Source organism: Oryzias latipes, chromosome 16 (genome assembly GCF_002234675.1).
Source record: "Oryzias latipes chromosome 16, ASM223467v1".
In the NCBI taxonomy this organism is placed as follows: domain Eukaryota; kingdom Metazoa; phylum Chordata; class Actinopteri; order Beloniformes; family Adrianichthyidae; genus Oryzias; species Oryzias latipes.
In genome coordinates this window covers 672,501-696,447 of record NC_019874.2, presented here as the reverse complement: position 1 = coordinate 696,447, position 23,947 = coordinate 672,501, and the positions used below count along the sequence as shown (strand labels likewise).

Genomic DNA, 23,947 nt, shown 5'->3' with positions numbered 1-23,947 from the left:
TTGAATCCCCCTTGCGTATCTAGCACGTGCGTGCGGTGCCGTCGTGGTAAAAGAAGCCGGTGTGTGTGGGGCACTTAACACTGCAGAGAAAGAGTTCTGCATTTGCGATTTTAAATTGTATTAAATCTTCAACTTAAAGTAAACAAAAAAATATGTGAATGTTGTAAATTATTTATTTTAGTGTCCATTGATATATTTGAGCCCGCCTGCAGAAATATCGTTTTGTCACAAAACGATAAACTTGTGGGGAAAACCCCATCCCCCAACGGGTCGGAAAATCTGAGCCTATGTCAGAGTTTCCACAATTCCCACTCTTATCCCTAACTATAACAAATATATATAGTGCAGGACTGTCTACTGCCCTGGATTGAAAGCGAATTCAACAACATCACGCTCACTTTTTTTGAAAGCTTACTACTTATTCATTTATGGTGACTATGTGAATCCACTGTGTTGTGATGATAAAAACGTGGATGCTTCACTTAAAAAAAACAACATTTAGATACATTTTTTCGCACAAATTGGTCAAATGCAAAGCATTGGGGTCTGTTTGTCTATAGGGGTGTAACGGTTTATTTAGTTGTATGTAATCGTGTCTTTTTACAGCAATTTCAGTTCACTTTTGTACTGTTTCGCGCCCCCCCCCCCCCCATTAACCGTGACCTTCCACCGAGACGCTATTATATCACAATATCCTCTGTTGTTAAACTTGTTGACTTAGATTTTGTTTTTAAGCAATGCTTTTTTTTTAGCTGCAACAATGCTGTTTAAAGTCAAGTATTTGGGAAACAAACGATATGTCAAACTAAATGGAGCCTCGAATGCTACATTCCTGAGACAAGGTAATTCATTCAACCCTTCATATTTCCAAGTAAAAAATTATTAAAGTGTCATCCTTGCTGTGCTTTTATCAGTTAGTTTAAATATTTCTTTACTGTCTATTGTTACATTGTGAATGTGCAGTTTATTATGCTTATAAATTTGATTGGAATTGCACGCTATTTATCATACAGCAGAACATTGTAATGAATTAAACTGTCAAGTAATAGGAAATTGAAAAAAGTAACAGTATCCATAAATGTTTCTATTTATTGACAGCCAAAGAGAAGTTTGACATCCCTCATGAGACAAATTTATATGTTGTGGATAAAACTGGGACAGAGATTGACGAGGACGTGTTTAGTGATCTTCTGGACGAAAAGTCCGACATTGTCTGGAACCTTGTTGATGCCTCTTCTGTTCAGGGTAAAAGTAAAACTGCACAAAAAAGTTCATTTTATTTAATACATCCAATCTAAAACTAATGAAGTATATGAAGTTAAGCACATGGATCCTCCCTTGTTTGATTTATTGTACTAATTTTGAATACTTTATTAAATGCCTGAAATGGCACACATTGCTGTTTTACTGTATTCTGAAATTATTTTATGGTGGTCCGATTCTGACAGATTTTTATTGTTTGTTTCTCCTTTAGAATCTCCAGTGCAGTCTTCATGCACAGATACCCTGTCTCTCTCATCATCAATTTCATCAGACAATGAGACTTCCTTCATGTCCCCTAAAAGAAGTTACACTGCAGACCCTAAGTCCCAAAGAAAAGAATCAAGTGATGAAAGTTCTTCAGATGCAAAAAAGGTGACATTCTTATTAATTTTACATATGATTGTGCTTATGTATTTTTCTTTAATAACTGACACCATGTGACGGCTATCCTTGATTTAAAAAACAACAACATAGAAATTGATTAAAAGAACTAACTTGATTTGTGTTGTTTTTTCCCCTCCCCATTTTAGCTTGTTGAAAAACTACTGGAAGCCAAGCCAGGAGGAGAGAAAATACTAAAAGAATACAGACAAACAAGGGAGGTTAAAGATGCATCACGCCGGAAACTAGTCAACATAGTTGTAGCAGCTATGATTGAGCAGTATGGGTAAGTCACTTTTTGTCAATTATAGTCTAAATTATAGTCTAAAATTATTGTTGCAGTGACATACATACATAAAATCATCAAAGATGACTAATTTTTGCTCCTTTCCTTCTAAGGACGACTCCCCCTATGGATATAAGGACACGCTATGCTTTAGGGATTGTCACCCTGTTTCCTTGTCTGAAAGATCCATACTCAGAAAAAGGATATGTGCGTATTTGTTTCTGTTCACCATAAAGTTAGAGGAGTATTTTTAGAGCTACAGTTTCTGTTTCCCTTTAGGAGCACTTTTTTGATGCTAAGAGTAATGAAGGCTACATTGCATGGAAACTAAAAAACATGCAGCGTGAACTCAGTAGTGGAAGCAGGAGGAGCAGCAGCTCTGGAAGGGATTCATCACGCAATAGAGGACCACAGTTGGAGAGACCTGTGACCGCAGAGCATCAGTTGGATGGGGACCTCTGCAGAGAGGCCTTATCCTTTTTGAGGCACTGCACTGAAGAAGGGCAGATCTTCATGAAGATGAAACAAACTTTTCAATACAGACAGATGTTAATTCAAGATTCTGAGAAGTGTGAGACCATCCTAACAGTATTCCCAAGGTTTCTAGACACAAAGGGCCTGGTGAGTCAGCTGAGTGTTGTGATGTTGCAGAATGGTTGGTTATTATAGGGTGATAGTGAGTTATTCGTGATTCCTCTCAAAAATAACAGCAGACTTGAAAACAATGAATATATTTAGGATTATCTTTCCTTTGTCACTGCTTCTTTGATACACAATTTGTTGAAGTTCTGCTGAAGTATAGATTAATTATTCGTCTATATTTTTTGTGATTAATTTAAGGTGTTGCAGGATTTCCAAATGATGTTTGGTGAGGAAACCGCCTCAAAACTCTAGGAGAAATGGGGAACTTCGTTAAAGCAGAAAGTCATCAAAGAAGCGAAAAACCTCAGAAAAACACCAACTCTGGACTCCCTCATTCAGTCTGCTGAGGAGAACCATGATGAAAATGAAGATTTACCAGGTAAGCCCTAGCTTAGGTCACACATTATGTTCTCTCCTTTGTTGTGGTTTGATTCATGCCATCTATAGATATGCAGAAGTGAAAAAGTCCTACAATTTTAACACAATTTTCCACAAAGTTGCTATTTATCAAACTTTACTAGCTGAATATATGCCAAAAATGACTAGCTTTGTTTCAAGCAAATTCTTTATTTGCTTATTTTTTGCTCCAGCTTGGGACAGTGACATGGCAGCACTGTTGCTGTTGGTTTATCTCCTTCCTCCTCCACCTGGTGGGAAGAAGCAACCTGGAAAGATCGCTGTTCGAGAAGCTTTAAAACGTGTCGTCCATTTTCACAGAGTAGGTGGCTCCCACTTAGATTTTAGTAACTCAAAGTGTAGTTGTTCAAATTTAAAATAAATTAAAGCCGCAAGCGGCGTTGTATGGCCCGCAGACGCAACCCGCCTTCTACGCAGAACTCTACGCACCACCGCCACCCTCACCGCCCTCACCGCCCACAAATTAAAAGCTAGTCAAGGCTGATTTTGCTTATTATGCTAACTATGCTAATTTGGCCAAAAGTGCTAGCATAGCGATCAGCATCATCAACTAACTCAGAAAAAAACATTACCTAAAATGCTAATTATGCTAACTATGCTAGCTATGCTAATGTGGCTAAAAGTGCTAGCATAGCGATCAGCATCATCAACTGACTCAGAAAAACACATTACCTAAAATGCTAATTTTGCTAACTATGCTAGCTATGCTAATGTGGCTAAAAGTGCTAGCATAGCGATCAGCATCATCAACTGACTCAGAAAAACATATTTCCAAAAATGCTAATTATGCTAACTATGCTAGCTATGCTAATGTGGCTAAAAGTGCTAGCATAGCGATCAGCATCATCAACTGACTCAGAAAAACACATTACCTAAAATGCTAATTATGCTAACTATGCTAGCTATGCTAATGTGGCTAAAGGTGCTAGCATAGCGATCAGCATCATAAACTGACTCAGAAAAACACATTACCTAAAATGCTAATTATGCTAACTATGCTAGTTATGCTAACATAGCTAAAAGTGCTAGCATAGCGATCAGCATCATCAATCAACTCTGTAAAACACATTCCTCCATTGGTGAGAGCTATATGTCATAAGTTGATAAAAAAAAACCACTTTTTCCAAAAATGGCGCCTTTCTGTTGATTTTATCTCCATAGCAACCATTTTATGTTTTGGTCCCCTCGGGAGGACGAACAGATTGATGTCAGTTTCAAACAAATTGGTAAAAGTAAAGTTTTTGTTGTCCTTAGCAACAGTGGTTTTATGCTAACCACGCCCACATTCCTTATATGTCCATATCCAGTGTTTTTCAATGTATTCTGTTTCAGGCATGAATGCATGCATTCAATTTTCACTGTATTGTATTGAAATGCAAGGGAGTTATAACAGTGCGCCACTTTACTAGCTTGCCACGCGCACACCGTCCAAAATCTACAACTTCTAATTCTAACATTTTTTCCACAGTAGCCTGCCATTGATGCCCAAAAAGTTTCGAGACAATCGATGAAAATTCCAATGACAAGTTTACGTTTGAATCTGGTGATAAAGGTGTTTTTTATAGAAAATTCAAGATGGCGGCCTTTCCCCAAAGGTGGACGAAACTCCAGAGGTAGTTGTGGACTTGCTCTAGCAACATGTGAGTCGAATTTCGTGAAAATCGCTCGAAAAAAAGTTCATTTTTTCATATTGTGTAAAAACGCGAAAAACGCAAAATGGCAGATTTTGGCACAAAATGGCCGCCAAACCGTAGGTCGTGTCACCATCCCGTAATGATTTCAAAACGTCCTTTGGATATCGCGGACAAGGGTATATTGGTTTCGTTAGTCGATTCTCAAAAAAAAAGTTCCGAATTTTTTCGTTTTTGCCGAGTCTGCACATTTTTTTGCGACAGTTTTTTGCTTACCACGCCCACATTCCTTTATCGATCTTGTCGTGCGTAGCATTGTTTTGATCAGCGCGGGCCAAGGAATCGCATATTTCCTCTTCACGACATTCCGATGAAAAATGTGCGAGCTAGCCAAGATGGCAACGGTTGCTAGCTCGCCACGCGCACACCGTTCAAAATCTACAACTTCTAATTCCAACATTTTGTCCAGAGTAGCTGGCCGTTGGTGCCCGAAAAGTTACAAGACGATTGATGAAAATTCCAACGACGAGTTTTCGTTTTTTATCTGGTGCTAAAGGTGCTTTTTTGAGAAAATTCCAGATGGCGGCCTTTTCCCAAGGTCAAAGGTCAATGACACTTCTGGGGTCTTTGTAGGCTGGAGCTGGCAGCAAGTGTGTGCAATTGCGTGAAAATCGTTCAAACAAAAGTGTCTTTTCCCCATATTGTGGGAAAACACGAAAATCGCCAATTCTCAGAGTTTGCCACAAAATGGCCGCCAAGCCGTAGGTCGTGTGGCCGTCCCATAATGATTTCAAAACATCTTTGGGATATCCCCGACACGTGTGTCTTGGTTTCGCGGCTGTATTTTGAAGTACATTTTGTTCGGCCCCATACGCGATTTTCGTCCCATTCGTTTTTTTGACGGGATCGCTGGCCGTGATGTCATCGTCTTCGGGGGGGTGACGTTGACTTTGTGGAAAATTCATTTGCAATTTATCCCAGGTGTGTGCACATTTTGGTGACTTTTCGAGCATGCGGCGGGGGTCAAATTCTCGCTGAAAGGCGGCGAAGTCGTCGTTCCAACTGTGAAAACAATATGGTCCTTGCAGTCAGTGACTGCTGCTGCGGGCCATAATAAGGTATGAGGAATAGCAGTGCGCGACTTTGCGAGCTCGCCACGCGGACGCCGTTCAAAATCTACAACTTCTAGTTGCAACATTTTTTTCACAGTAGCTTGCCGTTGATGCCCAAAAAGTTTCGAGACGATCGCGGAAAATTCCAACGACAAGTTTACGATTGAATCCAGGGGTAAAGGCGTTTTTTATAGAAAATTCAAGATGGCGGCCTTTTCCCGAGGTCAAAGGTGGACGAAACTCCAGAGGTAGTTGTGGACTGACTCTAGCAACACGTGAGTCAAATTTCGTGAAAATCGCTCGAAAAAAAGTTCATTTTTCCATATTGTGTAAAAACGCGAAAAACGCAAAATGGCAGATTTTGGCACAAAATGGCTGCCAAACCGTAGGTCGTGTCACCATCCCGTAATGATTTCAAAACGTCCTTTGGATATCGCGGACAAGGGTATATTGGTTTTGTTAGTCGATTCTCAAAAAAAAGTTCCGAATGTTTTCGTTTTTGCCGAGTCGGCACATTTTTTTGCGACAGTTTTTTGCTTACCACGCCCACATTCCTTTATCGATCTTGTCGTGCGTAGCATCGTTTTGTTCAGCGCGGGCCAAGGAATCGCATATTTCCTCTTCACGACATTCCGATGAAAAATGTGCGAGCTAGCCAAGATGGCAACGGTTGCTAGCTTGCCACGCGCACGCCGTTCAAAATCTACAACTTCTAATTCCAACATTTTGTCCAGAGTAGCTGGCCGTTGGTGCCCGAAAAGTTACGAGACGATTGATGAAAATTCCAACGACGAGTTTTCGTTTGTATCTGGTGCTAAAGGTGCTTTTTTGAGAAAATTCCAGATGGCGGCCTTTTCCCAAGGTCAAAGGTCAATGACACTTCTGGGGTCTTTGTAGGCTGGAGCTGGCAGCAAGTGTGTGCAATTGCGTGAAAATCGTTCAAACAAAAGTGTCTTTTCCCCATATTGTGGGAAACACGAAAATCGCCAATTCTCAGAGTTCGCCACAAAATGGCCGCCAAGCCGTAGGTCGTGTGGCCGTCCCATAATGATTTCAAAACATCTTTGGGATATCCCCGACACGTGTGTCTTGGTTTCGCGGCTGTATTTTGAAGTACATTTTGTTCGGCCCCATACGCGATTTTCGTCCCATTCGTTTTTTTGACGGGATCGCTGGCCGTGATGTCATCGTCTTCGGGGGGGTGACGTTGACTTTGTGGAAAATTCATTTGCAATTTATCCCAGGTGTGTGCACATTTTGGTGACTTTTCGAGCATGCGGCGGGGGTCAAATTCTCGCTGAAAGGCGGCGAAGTCGTCGTTCCAACTGTGAAAACAATATGGTCCTTGCAGTCAGTGACTGCTGCTGCGGGCCATAATAAGGTATGAGGAATAGCAGTGCGCGACTTTGCGAGCTCGCCACGCGGACGCCGTTCAAAATCTACAACTTCTAGTTGCAACATTTTTTTCACAGTAGCTTGCCGTTGATGCCCAAAAAGTTTCGAGACGATCGCGGAAAATTCCAACGACAAGTTTACGATTGAATCCAGGGGTAAAGGCGTTTTTTATAGAAAATTCAAGATGGCGGCCTTTTCCCGAGGTCAAAGGTGGACGAAACTGCAGAGGTAGTTGTGGACTGACTCTAGCAACACGTGAGTCAAATTTCGTGAAAATCGCTCGAAAAAAAGTTCATTTTTCCATATTGTGTAAAAACGCGAAAAACGCAAAATGGCAGATTTTGGCACAAAATGGCCGCCAAACCGTAGGTCGTGTCACCATCCCGTAATGATTTCAAAACGTCCTTTGGATATCGCGGACAAGGGTATATTGGTTTCGTTAGTCGATTCTCAAAAAAAAGTTCCGAATGTTTTCGTTTTTGCCGAGTCGGCACATTTTTTTGCGACAGTTTTTTGCTTACCACGCCCACATTCCTTTATCGATCTTGTCGTGCGTAGCATCGTTTTGTTCAGCGCGGGCCAAGGAATCGCATATTTCCTCTTCACGACATTCCGATGAAAAATGTGCGAGCTAGCCAAGATGGCAACGGTTGCTAGCTTGCCACGCGCACGCCGTTTAAAATCTACAACTTCTAATTCCAACATTTTGTCCAGAGTAGCTGGCCGTTGGTGCCCGAAAAGTTACGAGACGATTGATGAAAATTCCAACGACGAGTTTTCGTTTGTATCTGGTGCTAAAGGTGCTTTTTTGAGAAAATTCCAGATGGCGGCCTTTTCCCAAGGTCAAAGGTCAACGACACTTCTGGGGTGTTTGTAGACTGGAGCTGGCAGCAAGTGTGTGCAATTGCGTGAAAATCGTTCAAACAAAAGTGTCTTTTCCCCATATTGTGGGAAAACACGAAAATCGCCAATTCTCAGAGTTCGCCACAAAATGGCCGCCAAGCCGTAGGTCGTGTGGCCGTCCCATAATGATTTCAAAACATCTTTGGGATATCCACGACACGTGTGTCTTGGTTTCGCGGCTGTATTTTGAAGTACATTTTGTTCGGCCCCATACGCAATTTTCGGCCCATTCTTTTTTTTGACGGGATCGCTGGCCGTGATGTCATCGTCTTCGGGGGGGTGACGTTGACTTTGTGGAAAATTCATTTGCAATTTATCCCAGGTGTGTGCACGTTTTGGTGACTTTTCGAGCATGCGGCGGGGGTCAAATTCTCACTGAAAGGCGGCGAAGTCGTCGTTCCAACTGCGAAAACAATATGGTCCTTGCAGTCAGTGACTGCTGCTGCAGGCCATAATTACTCATTATACATCAAAGTTTTGTTTCAGTCATGCCGCAGCCTTCAAGAGGTAACAGGCCCAGTCCAGGGGAGACAGCCCTACATTCTGGCTGTTGGAACATCACGTGCCAGCATCAATGATTATTACATAGTGGTGGACGGTCAACTCATCCCCTGCAAGGCTAAGTCTTCACTTTCAGCCTTTGATGAACTTTTCAAAGCACACTACGTGTTTGGCATCTCCTACGACCAGCCCTTGCAGAACATGTATACATTTGTGCAGACGACCATTTACAATATTGATGTTGGCCTATGCCATGAAAGCCCCAGGGTAAAGGACCTCAGATCAAAGCTTCTCAATTGACTCAGGTAAATTAACAAAAGAAAGATGCTCCACTGTTTTGTTTTGAAATGTATTCGCACTTCTGTCAAAGATTTGGTTCGTCGTCTAAAGATTTTCCATGGGTTTTATCCTGGAAAAAATTTTCAACTTCTATGTGACCAAGATGGATGTTCTCAGAGATTTTGCACATTTTCAGGTTTTCGAAAACATCTTCAAAGCAAACACAGAGCTAGAATTGGAGATAAAATGGAGAATTGGAGAGAAAATGACCCCTTATTCTTTTTCAGTAGTTGATCAGTCAGTAGAGCCTTGTTCAGTTGCTTTTACTGTCTGTATTAATTTTATGTTCAATGGCAATTTGAATTGGCAAATAAATATTTTTGAACTGCTGTGGGATTGGATGCTTATTTGTGTTATCTTTAACGTGAGTCACTGTTAAATATTATTGTAGTACATAAGATTAAGTAGGGAAGATGTAAAATATAAGCAAGAGTTTATCGTATGAACTGAGTTTTAAAAGGGAACTCTGAAATTCTGCATTAAGGTGAATAATCAACTCTCTTTGAAATAATAATTGGATATCATTGGGTGTATATAAATCACTGATAAAAGAGTTATTTTCTACTCTTTAAGTGTAGATGCAGTCAATATCAGAAGTGTAATGGCTCATCTGGACAGAGTCAAATAATGTCTGCCAAAGAGTTTACGTAAACTCTCACGGTGTTGGAATTTTACACAATTTTAGTGTTATTTCATTAACTCTTGTAGACGGTGTTGTTTTAACACTGGGAATCTGGACCCAAATAATCACCGGATTCGGTGTAAACTTTACTCCTATGGAATAAAATATACACTGCTTGATTTGCTGTGTACAATGTAAATGTTTTCATCTTTACTATAGGCACTTTGTAAGTCAAATGGCTTGTGAATAACAAGACTGTCTGCTTTAATAATGTCCTTTCCGTCACTGATGAACAATTTGCTGGCATGAAAATGCTGATTGAAAAGTTCTACTAGCTTATCTACAAGGAAATAGATCATTGTGTTTATTAAAAGGATCTTTTGTATCCTACCAAAAATTGGAACTTCATCAACAATAGCACTGGATGGACTAAAAATGTATATAGGAGAACAAGGGAAAAAATATAAACATTAGGTGCAATCATTAAAAAAGTTACTGAAACTTACTATCTGATATGCTGTCACGAACAGTCAGAGGTCAGGATTGCTTTGTATCACTTCAAGAAGAACATCTTCCTCTACTACTGTTAGTCTTCAAAAATGTGAAGCTCAGCTCCATCCGGAAGTCCAAACTTATTTTAACTGGAAAAAAAGAATGGCCTAAAGGGAAAAAAACCAAAGTAATAACATCTGCAGAAAAATGTCATTACATTTGATCCAATATTCCCAGCTTCCTTACATTTTAACAAAGGCCAAATAATGTAAATATCTTACTATACAGAATGGCTGCTCACCTTCACTGATGAGATCTACATAGGTAAATCCTGACTGTAATCGGAAGTAATTTTTGGCACTTCCGTATCTGACCTTAAGCAGCATGGTGGGCGTTAATAGAAACTGTGAATGAAAAACAGTACTGAAGTTTTACAGAATTAACTTGCTCTTATCAGGTTTGAGCATAGATAAACCTTTTTTTTCTGAAGAACACGGTTCATATCAGTCACACTTAAAGTGTGTATTATGCAAAATCAACTTTTTCTAGCTTTCTTCCATGAAACAACAGTATTGATCAAAAATGTGCCTGGAGTGATTTTTTTTATTTCACTGACACTTATGTTCTGTCCTCGGTGGTGAGAGCTAGACTGCAAGAAAGTAAAAGTACCTTTGTTTGTTTTGTGGATTTAAAAAAAGCATTTGACTCGATAGACAGAGATCTTCTTCAATATAAATTACTTACGTATGGTATTAATGGTCAATTTTATAAAGCAATTAAAGCTCTGTACAAGGCTCCATTAGCCTGTGTGCAGGTGAATGATCTAAAAACAGGATGGTTTTCCACACCATTTGGAGTTAAACAAGCAGATGTTCTTTCACCGACTCTTTTTTCTATTTATGTCAACGATTTAGCTCAAGAAATTAAGAAAACTAACTTGGGTATTGATATCAATAATTGGAACTTGAGCATATTACTTTATGCTGATGATATTATTTTGATAGCGGATGAGGAAATAAAATTACAAGGAATGTTAAATACAATGAATGACTGGTGTAACAAATGGAGACTCACTATCAATAGTGACAAAACACAAATCGTTCATTTTAGAAAGCCTTTAGTACCTCAAAGTAATTTTCTGTTTTATTTTGGTAAAACTACTCTTATGTATACTGATACCTATAAATATCTTGGTTTTGTTTTTCATGAAAATATGATGTTCTCAGAAGGGAAGCAGCGGTTATCAGATTCTGCTGGGAGGGCACTTGGTGCAGTGATAAATAAGATGAAGGTCTGTCCGGAGTTGAGTTTTGACACGTTTGGTAAATTGTACGATGCCATGGTGGGATCTGTGTTATTTTATTCTGCAGGAGTCTGGGGTTATGAAGATGCTCCTGAGTGTGATAAGGTTCAAAACAGGGCAATGAGATATTTTCTGGGTGTACACAGGTTCACCACTAAAGCCGCCGTAGAGGGGGACATGGGGTGGGAACCTTGTGTGATCAAACAAAGAGCAGAAGTTCTCAGATTATGGAACCGGCTGGTGACTTTACCTGTAGAGAGAATTGCACTTAAAATATTTGATTGGGATAGAGCTCATATTTATCCCTGGTGTAATGATGTATTTAACATTCTGTCCTCTGTGAACTTACAATCATTATTTTTCAATTGTTTGAAATGTAAGATAGATAATGTTAAGGAAACTTTAGTTGGTTATTATGAAAAAGACTGGAAAATGAAACTGCTTCAAAAACCAAAATTACGAACTTATTTGCAAATTAAAGACACATTTTCTGCTGAACCATATGTTATATATAACTTAAAAAGAGGACAAAGATCCTTATGTGCTCAACTGAGAGCAGGAGTGCTCCCCCTACAGGTGGAAGTAGGGCGCTTTAAAGGCATTCCTGAGGAGGAAAGACTCTGTGAGGTCTGTGAGCTGCGAGTGGTGGAGGATGAATTTCATTTTTTGTTTTATTGCCCTTTGTATGAGAAACAGAGACTTTGTATGTATGACGTTATAGAAAAGAAATGTCCTGATTTGTTTTGGTTATCTGAAGACAAAATTTTACGTTTGCTTTTTGAAAATGAAATCTTTTGTTTGGCAAATTTTGTGTCAAAAGCATGGACAATAAGAATGGACTCTATGTATTCTGTTAGACTCTGAGTAGGGGGGTTATTGGTTATGGGATTCTTTTTGTGATGGGGATGTATCTTTATGTATTGTGTATTTTGTTTTGTTTTTTAGTGTCATATAAGCCCGTGTGGGCTGGGCACATTAGTGCATGACACTTAAATAAATAAATCAATCAATCAGACACACATGCACAAACAGAATATCATCTATCCTGCTAGCATTAAGTGTTTTATAATAAATAAGTGGTAATAGCAAAAGGGTCATAATATTACTGTGTGTAATGTTTTTATGCCCCCCCCCCCCCCCCCGGGGGGGGCCCCTGTCAAGCCCCTGTCAAGCATCCTCCATCTTTATATATTTAAGGCCCACAGCTGCAGGACTCACTTTTCCTATTTTTACTGAGATCAATTTCAATTTAAGAATGTGATTTGGATTTATCTACACATGTAATTTAGAAAAAGTCCCCCCCAATACCATAGTTAACATTGGATGTTTAAAGTTCCACTCCAACTATATTTTGATCTATTGTAAAAGCGCTCGGTGGTCTTTTATCATTGCACCTTGGGCATAGCTCCGGGCAGGAGGTCAACGGTACAGTCATAGGACCAGTATAGAGCGAGCTGTGTGGCAGGCTGCTTATTGAAGTCCTTTGCTAACTCCTAAAGTCCTTGTATTGAGCAGGCAACCCCTCCACCACCTAACTCTGTGAGGGTGGTGGCTGTGATTGACCTCGATGGAGCAGGTTTGTTGGGTTAGGAACTCCTGCTGCTGGATCCAAATTTGGCAAAGTATTCTGTCACAAGAACAGGCAGATGGCTGGTTCCAAATCCAGCAGGTTTATTAGTTCAGCTAAAACTCAACAAAGCCAAATCAGGGTCAGGCAGGCTGGACTCCATAACAGGCATTAGATCTTCAGAGGAGAGAAGGAGAGATGGTCAGGATTGAGGCTAGGGTCGGGGCAGGGGGCAGGCAAACAGAGTCAGGGTCAGAAGACAGACAAACAGGTCCAGATATAACGCTCGTTGAGGAAGGCAGTGTGGCACAAACAATACTTCACACTGAGCTTCATTCAGTGCAGAGCTTAAGTCTGCTGTGGTTGATTGAGTGGATGAGAGTCAGATGTGGATCATCCAGGAAGTGAGGCCAGAACTCTGGAGATGGTTCCCACTGGTGACCAGAGAGGGAGACAGAGTTCCGACTCCTGAGAGAAGTATTTATTTGTCATGTTAATTTCTAAAAACACAAGACATTATTAGAGAAACAGTCAGACAAACAGAACCCAAATACGATTTCTCGTGAGGAGAGACAAAAACTCAGTTTACATCTGACTAAGTACTTGAGACCCGACTGCTTGCCCTCCTTTTTTTATTTAGTTTAAGATGCCCTTTTTACACAGGAGGGGTTATTCTAAGAATTGCATGATTAATAGTTATCAGTATTATTTATTCAAAGCTTACTGCAGTTTCATAAAGGGTCAAAACAGGGTCATGCAAAGTTCCTGTATAAAGCAGTAATCTTTTCAATCATCGGCTACTTTCCAGAAACGTCCTCTTTTTCTGGCAGTGATGTTAACTCTTCTTGGAATGGCACGTGGAAGGTTTTTCACACACAAAGCATAACTTCTTCATTACTTAAGCACATTGGGTCAAACTTGATGTAGGGGTCAAATAGCATATACTCATACATAAATTCCTATAACATATTCAGATACTTTTAGCAACATGCTTAAGTCCTGCTAATCACAAATGTGCATTAAAATACATTGAAACAATTTGAATATGGTAATTTCATCAAACATTTTTATGAATTGTTTTGTGTTTTTTTATTTCATGTTTTTGTATTTCTTCTTCACTTGCGTTTTGTGGATGTGGTAACTCATTGAATTTCTTTTAATGAAATATTGTATTTATTCTGCCCTTGTTATTTCTTAGATTTTCTAAAATAAAAAGTTTATTTTATTTTTATTTAAGCTTTAGTGCCGTCATCAGTCTGCATTTGGAAAGGTTACTTTAAGTATTATTTGAAGTGAACTGTTTCATTTGTTTTTGTTGTTTATTTCTGTGAACCATCCATCCATCCATCTTCCTCCGCTTATCCGGGACCGGGTCGCGGGGGCAGCAGACTGAGCAGAGATGCCCAGACTTCCCTCACCCCAGCCACTTCCTCCAGCTCCTCTTGGGGGACCCCGAGGCGTTCCCAGGCCAGCCGAGAGACGTAGTCTCTCCAGCGTGTCCTGGGTCTTCCCCGGGGCCTCCGCCCAGTGGGACATGCCCGGAACACCTCTCCAGGGAGGCGTCCAGGGGGCATCCGGACTAGATGCCCGAGCCCCCTCAGCTGGCTCCTTTCGATGTGGAGGAGAAGCGGTTCTACTCCGAGCTCCCCGCGGGTGACCGAGCTTCTCACCCTATCTCTAAGGGAGCGCCCAGCCACCCTACGGAGGAAGCTCATTTCAGCCGCTTGTATTCGGGACCTCGTTCTTTCGGTCATGGCACATAGCTCATGACCATAGGTGAGTATTGGAACGTAGATCGACCGGTAAATTGAGAGCTTTGCTTTTCGGCTCAGCTCTCTCTTCACCACAACGGACCGATAGAGCGACCGCATAACTACGGACGCCGCTCCGATCCGCCTGTCAATCTCACGCTCCGATCTTCCCTCACTCGTGAACAAGACCCCAAGGTATTTAAACTCCTCCACCTGGGGCAAGGACACTCCACCGACCGAGAGATGGCAAACTACCTTTCTCCGGTCTGTGAACATGATTTTATTTAATTTTAGATGTTTTTTTTATTCTTAAGCACTTTGTGAGTTTTATGAAAAGTGCTACAAAAAGATGATGTGATTCCCATATTTATGCAGGCTGTCCAGTAAGACTGAGCTTGATATTTCTTTTATTAGTGAATGCAGGTAAATGTGTTTGTCTTGGTTTTAATAAACGTGTCACCAGGTCACTTAACATTTTAAACACTTGGTTAAGTCTAAATTCATCTTATCTTTCCAATTTTCTGAAAGCTGTAGACTGAATTCAGGTTCTGCTGGATAGTTATTTGCTTGTACAGAACCCTCGACAGATTACCTTCCTTCTCTCTGCTGTAGTCATGACGGCTGTCCCTGCTGCTGTCTGGCATACGATACTGTTCAAAATTTTACTTCTGAGGACCTTCGTTTCATGTGTGAGTGTGAGCCGACAGCAGTTTAATTCCAGCGTTAAGACCTGCTTTTGCAGAAGAGCCAGTCAGGTGACTATCTATAGCAGCAAGCTCATCAGTCACCACAGAAACAGACACGCCGTTTCTGTCTAGACCTGTCGTGGGTCCCGCCAGGAAATAAGGGCAGAGGCGCCAAGGTGAAAGTATTCTTGACTTTAATGCAAGAACAGAGCACAACAATTGCTCCACAAAGGCTAACCAACATATATTTCTCCATTCAGACTCCCACCATGACACCAGTAACAGGTTCTCTGTTAAATGGTAACCCCCTCCTCCTGGGCGTTTCTCTCCATCAGTCCAAAAGAAAGAAGGAAAAGTGTTTTACATTGTTCAAAACATGGACATTAAGAAATAAACATTTTCATACAAAGAAACATTCTGTGTTAATTACAAAGACATTCAGATAATCCTTAATAAAAATAAACACAAACAGTGACCGATGCGTCACATGACCCGGTGTGTCGGTGACCACTTCCGGGTAAACAAACCAACGCTAATGATGGCGTCGTGCCGGTCCGTGTGTGCGCGTCAATGCACACGTGGGTGTGTGCGAGCGTGTGTGCACGTGTGTGTGGGCCTGCAGTGGCAGCTGACGGTTCTGCACCGTCACATCATCCCCCTCCTCTGGGAGATTGGCGATGTGCGGCAATCTGGACAGATAATCTGCCACTATATTCTGTCTTCCAGGCCGGTGACGTACGTTAAATTTATACGGCTGAAGTGCCAAATACCAGCGTGTAAGCCAGTTGTGTTGGTCCTTCATGGTGTTTATCCATGTAAGGGCCCTGTGGTCTGTCTCGAGGTCAAATTCTCGGCCAAGTAAGTAGTACCTCAAGCTGTCCACCGCCCACTTAATGGCAAGTCCTTCCTTCTCCACAGTGGAGTATCTTGTCTCTTTCGGCTGAAGTTTGCGACTGAGGTACAGGACTGGTCGCTCTTCTCCTGGGTCTCCCTGAGCCAGGACAGCACCAAGCCCGACTGCTGTGGCATCCACTTGGACCAGGAACCTTTGATTAAAGTCCCAGGTGTGACTGTAGATCACCACATCGTCCAAATACGGCGCACTACAGTGATTACATCCCTGCAGCACCCTGTCCATCAGCCGTTGGAACGTGGCTGGTGCTCCATGCAGACCAAAAAGCATCACTGTAAACTGAAACAGTCCAGCAGGTGTTTTGAACACCGTATATGGTTGACAAGTGTTGCTGAGAGGTACTTGCCAGTAACCCTTGCATAGGTAAAGAGTGGTGATGAAATTGGCAGCCCCGATCTTCTCCAGCAGATCGTCATCTCGGCATTGGATATGCATAGGACTCCGAAACTGCGTTCAGTTTCCTGAAGTCGACGCATATCTTCAGTGAGTCGTCTTTCTTGGCAACGATCACCACCGGACTGCATCACTCGGAGTTGGAAGGCTCGATGACACCTAGCTCCAGCTTCTTCTTCACCTCATCATTCAGCCTTCCCACCAACTTCTGTGGTACCCGATAAGGTCGTTGCCGGATTGGTTGTCCATCTTTGAGCCGTATGGTATGGCTGATGAGTGTGGTTTTTCCTGGCTGTGCGGAAAAAAGAGATGGCACTTTATGAAATAAGTCCAAGTAGTCTGTTCAGGGGGTAAATGTGACAGAGACGGAGGGGTTGAGTGAGTCAGTCCAACTCCAAGTTTTCTTCAGCCTTCACAGCTCTGACTAGCAAAGACTTCTCTGTAGGATGGTTAGCACCTTCCTTCCACTCTGAGTAAATTCACGTGGTAAGTCTCTCTATCTCTCTTTTTGTCAGGATGGTGCACCTCATAGGTGACAGGTCCCATCCTGCGAAGAATGGTGTACGGCCCTTGCCACTTTGCCAGGAGTTTATTGGTAGAAGAGGGATGAAGCAGCAGAACCTTCTGACCTGGTTGGAGTTCGCGATGACGGGCCTGCTGGTCGTACCACGTCTTCCGACTCCTTTGGGCTTCTTGTTGGTTGACTTCTGCCTCTTCCCTGTACTTTGCCAACCGTTCTCTCATCTCCAGGACAAACTGGATCACACTCCTTTCTGAGGTCTCAGTGGGTTTGGCCTCCCATCTCTTCTCGAGGAGATCCAGTGGGCCTTGGACATCCCAGCCATAGAGGCGTTTGAATGGTGAGAAGCCTGTTGATGCTTGTGGGACTTCCCTATAAGCAAACAACAGAGATGGCAGCCAACGATCCCAGTCCTTTCCTGTGTCACTCACAAACTTCTGCAGCATCCTCTTCAGGGTCTGGTTGAAACGTTCCACCAAGCAAATGGTCTGTGGGTGGTAAGGTGTCGCCTTGATGGCAGTGATACCAAGCTGCTGTTGGAACAGTTTCATCAACTGGGAGGTGAAGTTGGTTCCCTGGTCTGTCAGAATTTCATCAGGTATTCCTACTCTGGAGAAAAACTGAATTAACGCTCTCATGACTGCAGGAGCTGTAATGGTGCGCAGGGGATAAGCTTCTGGGAACCGTGTCGCATAATCACAGACCACCAGGATGCACTCGTGACCACTACTGCTCTTAGGTAAAGGTCCAACAATGTCCATGGCTATTCTCCTGAACAGAGTGGAAATGATAGGAAGTGGGTGTAGTAATGCTCTGTCTGACTTATGTGTTATTGCAGTTTTCTGGCAGGTAGGACATGTTGCACAGTACTTCTGAATGTCAGTGTCCATAAATGGCCAGAAAAAACGTGAACTAACCCGAAGATATGTTTTGTGACGACCCAGGTGACCCGCCCATGGGAGTGTGTGAGCTAATTGCATAACGAGTGGCCTGCAGGTGGTTGGAACAACTACCCGTAGGTGTACTCTGAGGACCTCAGGGACCGGCCTCCTGTTGATACCCAGAGTCAGAACTAAACAAGGGGAATCAGCGTTTCAATATTCTGCAGCTAAAATCTGGAACAGCCTCCCTGAATTCGTAAGACAGGCCTCTTCTGTGTTCATGTTCAAATCTAGACTTAAAACATTTCTGTTTAGCCGTGTATATGACTGAAAGGTCCTATCTGCACTTTTCTTTCCTTTCCTTCCTTTATTTTTAAATCAGTTTTCAATTTTTTTTTTTTTTTTTTTTCTCTTAAAGTAAATTTTATGTTGATTATTTCTATGATGTATTGTGATTTTAATGCATTCTTCTGTTTTGTGAAGCACCTTGAATTACTTTGTGTATGAATTGTGCTATACAAATAAACTTGCCTTGCCTTCACCTTCAGCTGCATACAGAACATCATCAACAACAATAAACCGCACATTTCCCAAACAGTTGTCACTTTCCGTCGACACTTTGGCAAACAAAGGTTTTAAAGTTTGATCTTCTTTTTGTAAGGCTGAAACGTCAGCTGGTATTTCAAATGTGTCTGCTGTGGTTGGGATCTCAGGATCCGGCAACTTAAGTTTCTTTTCAAACCGTCTTTGACGACGGGACTTTCTTGGCATTTCTTTGCCTCCATCAAATAAACTGTCATCCAAATGTGGAAGACTTTGCATCCCTACTTTAGCCTGAGCTCTAGTTAGCACGGGTGCTAAAAACATTAACAGCTAGCTCAGCATTAGCTTTAGCTGTTTCAGTAGCCTCATTTAATAAGTCCCCCAACATAGGCAAATCACATCCCAAAATTAAATCAACAGGTAGGTTCTCTACCACCCCAACAGTCAAAAGATGTGATTGTTCATTTATGGTCACTGTTGCATCTGCTTTTGGGTACAAATGTTTGTCGCCATGCAGACACACAACACTTGTTTGCCTGCCATAATAAAGTCTACCAAAAGGGATTAAACTCTGTTTGACCAAAGAAACAAAACTACCAGTGTCCAACATAGCAATAACCTGCTGTCCGTTCACAGTCACCGGTTTAAGTGGCTGGAAAATGTCTTTGTCCATGTGTACAGGCCCTGCTCCTGAGATAGCCTCTGGCCTGGGTGCGTAGCAAGCACCTGTGAATTAAGTCTTGCGGATTGGACACACGGAGGTTTTGTGACCAATCTGCTGGCAATAGTAACACACAAGGTCCTTACCCGCTGCTCGCTGGTTAGGTCCTCGGTTGGTACCTTGCGTTGCCTGATTGAAGTCTCTCCGTGCAAGTCTCGATGGAGCAGTTTGAATAGGATGACGCTGATCCCAACCCAACAGCCTTGTAGATGCCCCTCGTCGAGCATTGACGTACTGCAGCGCAAGCCGGGCAGCGGCGAGGCCATCCTCCGGTTCGTGCTCCTTCACCCACGTCCTCACATCAGCGGGAAGCACACGCAGCAGCTGCTCCAGGATGACGATCTCCCCGATCTGCTCCTTGCTGTGTAGCTCTGGGCGGATCCAGCGACGGTAGAAGCCCTTCAGTCGGTGGTACGTCTCAGTTGGATTCTCCCCAGATGGCAACACAACAGACCGGAACTGCTGATGATAAGTCTCTGGCGAGATGTCAAATTTCACCAGGAGTGCGTCTTTCAGGTCTTTGTAGATGTGGGCTTGCTGCTCGTCCATTGCCGTGTAGGCCTCCAACGCCTTTCCGAACAGCAGGTGCACCAGCCGACATGCCCACTCAGTCTCTGGCCATCTCCACGTCCTGGCAATCCGTTCAAAAAGTAGCAGGTAATTTTCAATGTCCTCACCTTCTGATATGGAGGGACCTTTGGCTCCATGTAAGGTCTCCAATCAGGTGGCTGTGGACTGGCTCTGCCTTGGGGTTGATCTGACCAGCTGGAGTCCTCCTGTGCCACTGGATGCCGTCGACGAGACGTTGCAGCTGGTGTTGGATGATCCAACCTTGGGCTACTCACTGCGGCTGAGCTCCGTCCAGCGGCTTGGAGACTGGTGTTCCGCCGCCGACCAGAATGGCGCTCTGAACTGGAAATAGATGCTTCCAAACCTTGGAGTGTAGCGATGAACCAATCTTCTCGCTGCTGCTGTCCATGGAGAAAGTCTCTCATCATGGCCGCCAAGTCACCTTCTGGGCCTTTGGTCGGGCCAACAGAGGCACCAGGATCCACCACCTCCTCCTCCGAGGATGAATTGGACGATTGAGGGCCTGTGTCTGTGGTTGGATCCATCTCCTCCTTCTGGGAACGTAGAGCTCTGTGTCTCACCTTTTTGCGGCCAGCCATCTGCATATCCAACTTCTGACACCAATCTTTCGTGGGTCCCACCAGGAAATAAGGGCAGAGGCGCCAAGGTGAAAGTATTCTTGACTTTAATGCAAGAACAGAGCACAACAATTGCTCCACAAAGGCTAACCAACATATATTTCTCCATTCAGACTCTCCAACTTCTCCACTCAGACTCCCACCATGACACCAGTAACAGGTTCTCTTTTAAATGGTAACCCCCTCCTCCTGGGCGTTGCTCTCCATCAGTCCAAAAGAAAGAAGGAAAAGTGTTTTACATTGTTCAAAACATGGACATTAAGAAATAAACATTTTCATACAAAGAAACATTCTGTGTTCATTACAAAGACATTCCAATAATCCTTAATATAAATAAATACAAACAGTGACCGATGCGTCACATGACCCGGTGTGTCGGTGACCACTTACGGGTAAACAAACCAATGCTAATGATGGCGTCGTGCGTGCTTCGTGTAAATGTATGCGTGAGGAAGATGAGTCGGCAACCTAGTGTGCACCCAGGGCTACCTGCAGGGAAATAGGGACAGAAAGAAAAGGGTAAGTTAACGTAGATGACGTGTTTACGGGTCCATGCGTGCACGTCAATGCGCACGTGGGTGTATGCGAGCGTGTGTGCACCTGTGTGTGCGTCTGCAGCGTCAGCTGACGGTTCTACACCGTCACAAGATCCATTTTTCAAAAGCTTTTTCTTTTCTTCTATAATATGCAGTAACCTCAACTAAAAAAATCCCTTTTCAGCTTTACCGTTTGATCAATCAGTGATTCTTGCATTCCTATAAAAAGGTCTTCTCAATAGCATTAAAGTTATCATTAACATGAAAGAAACTATATAAAAGAAAGATGCTTGTGGAGAAAAAGTTAAGCTTTACTGGTCAGACATCACACAAATAGAGGAAGAGTAATAAATCCAAAAAAAAAAACCTTTTTACATACATTGTGTTTTGCGCTTCTTTTTTTTGCACTTCAAAAAGGTGCAACCTTTGCCTTAAGTGTGCCTTATTTATCCAGTGTTGTTCATGAGGAAACTGCACAGATCAGACATGCATTAATGGAAGGCCGGACAAAAAAAGACTGTTACAGGACATTTTGATTTCCTGTTAAAAGCCTGAGTCACACAGTCATCACACAAAGCTGGTTTTGAAATTTTGCTGTTCAAAAAAACACTTGGTAGCTGATGAAAGAAAACCGAAGTCTTGCAACAAGGGGGTCGGAATCAAGGAATAGAATGGAGAAAGGCCTGTGTTTGAAGACCTGCTGCATTTTATACAGCCCTCTTTTGTTAGAATAAATATGGTTCCCAGCATTCAACTGAAAGGCGCCATCACCTGCAGTTTACTTCAGCATCAATGTCAGACTAAAGCGGCGGAGGTTTTTTTTGCTCTTTTAAAAAAAGGTAAAAAGAGATTTGAATGCTAGGCGATCGCTGTTTGAGAATATCTTTTTATTTCCTGTTTTCCTATGAATGTCTTCACCTGTTCAGCATTCTGTAGAAGCAACCAGAAAGCCATCTAACCACGGAGCTGCAGCCTGGTGTACCTGGACATTTAGACATGGTCAACTCGCTTCTGTTTTGAAGCTGAAGTTTAGAATCTGCTGGTTTTGTCTTGGTCAGAACACAAACAGGAGAACGTAAGCAATCATATACGCAATATGAGTTGGTTTTGTATGTTTCACATCATGGTTACAACATTTTGAATCAAATCCAGTGGTTCGCCTGACAAAAAGAGAAGAAGCAAGTCGTTTTTGGGGAGATGGATTTGCAGAGGTGAGTCTCTACCATATTTTGACAGAGGATCAGTCTGTTTTTTTTTTTTAAGTTTTTTATGGCTAAAACTGATTATACTCTTACAGAATATTTGCTGCTTGCTTATGCACTATTTACATGCAACTGCAACGGTGCTGCGGATTTTTGGGTTGTCTGAGCCCGTGAAGGGTCATGGACAGGTGCAGCTGCATCTTACAAGGAGAGCAGGTGTGTCTTTGAGTTCCCTTGATGCTTGTATGGCCACGTTTCCATGAAAATTGAACGTACCATTGCATGTGGTAAGTGTATTGTGAAGTTATTGTGAGGATAATATAAGTTTGATGCATTTGTGATGTAGGGGTGTTTTTTTTGTACAGTGTATTACTAAGGGCACACTGGTGCCTTACTGACCGTGCATAAATGCAGGGTGTAAAGGTGATACACAGGGGCCTGAAGGACGCCTGTAGGATGCCCACAAAGACTATACTGTCTAATTTCTTCATTTCTGACAGTCAGGTTGCAACCATGGAGGAGGCACTTATTACTTAAACAGCACTAACTAGCCTCTCCAAAGGGGTTGAAAAAATTGAAAATTGACACAACACGCCTGCGTCTCACTTACTTTACCCTTACCTACCTTTATGTGTTGTTGAAGTGTTTGTGATGACTTTGATGCACGTAGAAAAAATTTGAATGTACATTTCCGCCCTACAGTCTCGCTGAGTGGTCTATGACTTTAGTATTTGCTGCGGGCCACCTGCGTGCCCTGTACAGGTTTGCTCATTTTTAACAGGCAGACAGCCCATATCCACAATATGTAAACCACCAAGTGATGGTGGTGCAGGGGTCAGACTGTAAAAAATTCTGTCCTTGAGAACAGGTGTCTGATTAGCCTTTCAGATGAACCTGCCCTACCTGCTGTTGGTTTTTGGATTTGGTGTGTTTTGCCATTATTGATGCACAAGAACAGATTTCATTTGAATATAAACCAATGTTGGCCCTTAAACGCTGGATTTTGGTATCTGTAGATGAGATGATCGTCTACCAGCTCAGAGTGTCTGCCCTGTAACTGGAAGGTCATGGGTTCCAACCTAGGCGGAGTCATACCAAAGACTTTAAAAATGGCACCCAATGCCTCCCTGCTGACACTTGACACAGGGGTTAAATCCACCAAATGGTTCCCGAGCGTGGCTGAGTCTGCAGCTCACCGCTCCCCCAGGGGATGGGTCAAATGCGGAGAACAAATTTCACACACCTAGGTGTGTGATAGATAGTGGGACTTTACCTTATTTATGATGGCTGTGTAAATGGTAAATGGCATATACATATATAGCGCTTCTACCTTCTTACGAAGGCCCAAAGCGCTTTACAGTCACAGTCCCATTCACCCATGCACACACACATTCACACACTGCTCCGCTGCCAAACACTGGCGCCAACTTCCCACCAGAGGCAAGGTGGGGTTCAGTGTCTTGCCCAAGGACACTTCGACACATGGGCGTGCAAGGCGGGAATCGAACCTGCAATATTACGATCATGGGTCGACCGCTACCGCTGTCAGCTCCTGACAGTTTGAAATTGCTAAGATCATATAGGAAACATAGAAATGGTTCAGTCTCATAGGCAAAAATGATGCGGATTTTCCAACCTTACTTGCTTCCTTTGGTCTGTCTGAAAGTTTTAAAACACGTTTTGGCTGCAGAACTGCAGGGACCATGTTGCTAAAGGCCGGGCTGAAGTTCACAAACACG

The 23,947-nt window shown here is 42.6% G+C and overlaps 1 protein-coding gene and 2 long non-coding RNA genes across 3 annotated transcripts; 2 read left to right on the top strand and 1 right to left on the bottom strand.

The window, feature by feature from the left end:
- The first annotated feature begins 821 nt into the window (after window positions 1–821).
- Window positions 822–1,629, top strand: LOC111948974. The gene is made up of 3 exons (XR_002874979.1): window positions 822–842; window positions 1,099–1,245; window positions 1,475–1,629. It is a non-coding gene; the product is annotated as an uncharacterized LOC111948974 (long non-coding RNA).
- Window positions 1,630–2,048: 419 nt separating this feature from the next.
- Window positions 2,049–9,045, top strand: LOC110013546. Its single transcript, XR_002874938.1, has 5 exons — window positions 2,049–2,137; window positions 2,210–2,551; window positions 2,771–2,951; window positions 3,163–3,290; window positions 8,517–9,045. It is a non-coding gene; the product is annotated as an uncharacterized LOC110013546 (long non-coding RNA).
- A 9,437-nt stretch (window positions 9,046–18,482) lies between these two features.
- On the bottom strand, window positions 18,483–20,431 carry LOC111948931. The gene is made up of 2 exons (XM_023964101.1): window positions 20,197–20,431; window positions 18,483–19,942 (listed from the first exon to the last, which is right to left on the bottom strand). Exons 1-2 carry the CDS (start codon window positions 20,429–20,431, stop codon window positions 19,275–19,277), a joined length of 903 nt encoding a protein of 300 aa, XP_023819869.1. The 3' UTR covers window positions 18,483–19,274.
- Between the last annotated feature and the right edge of the window lie 3,516 nt (window positions 20,432–23,947).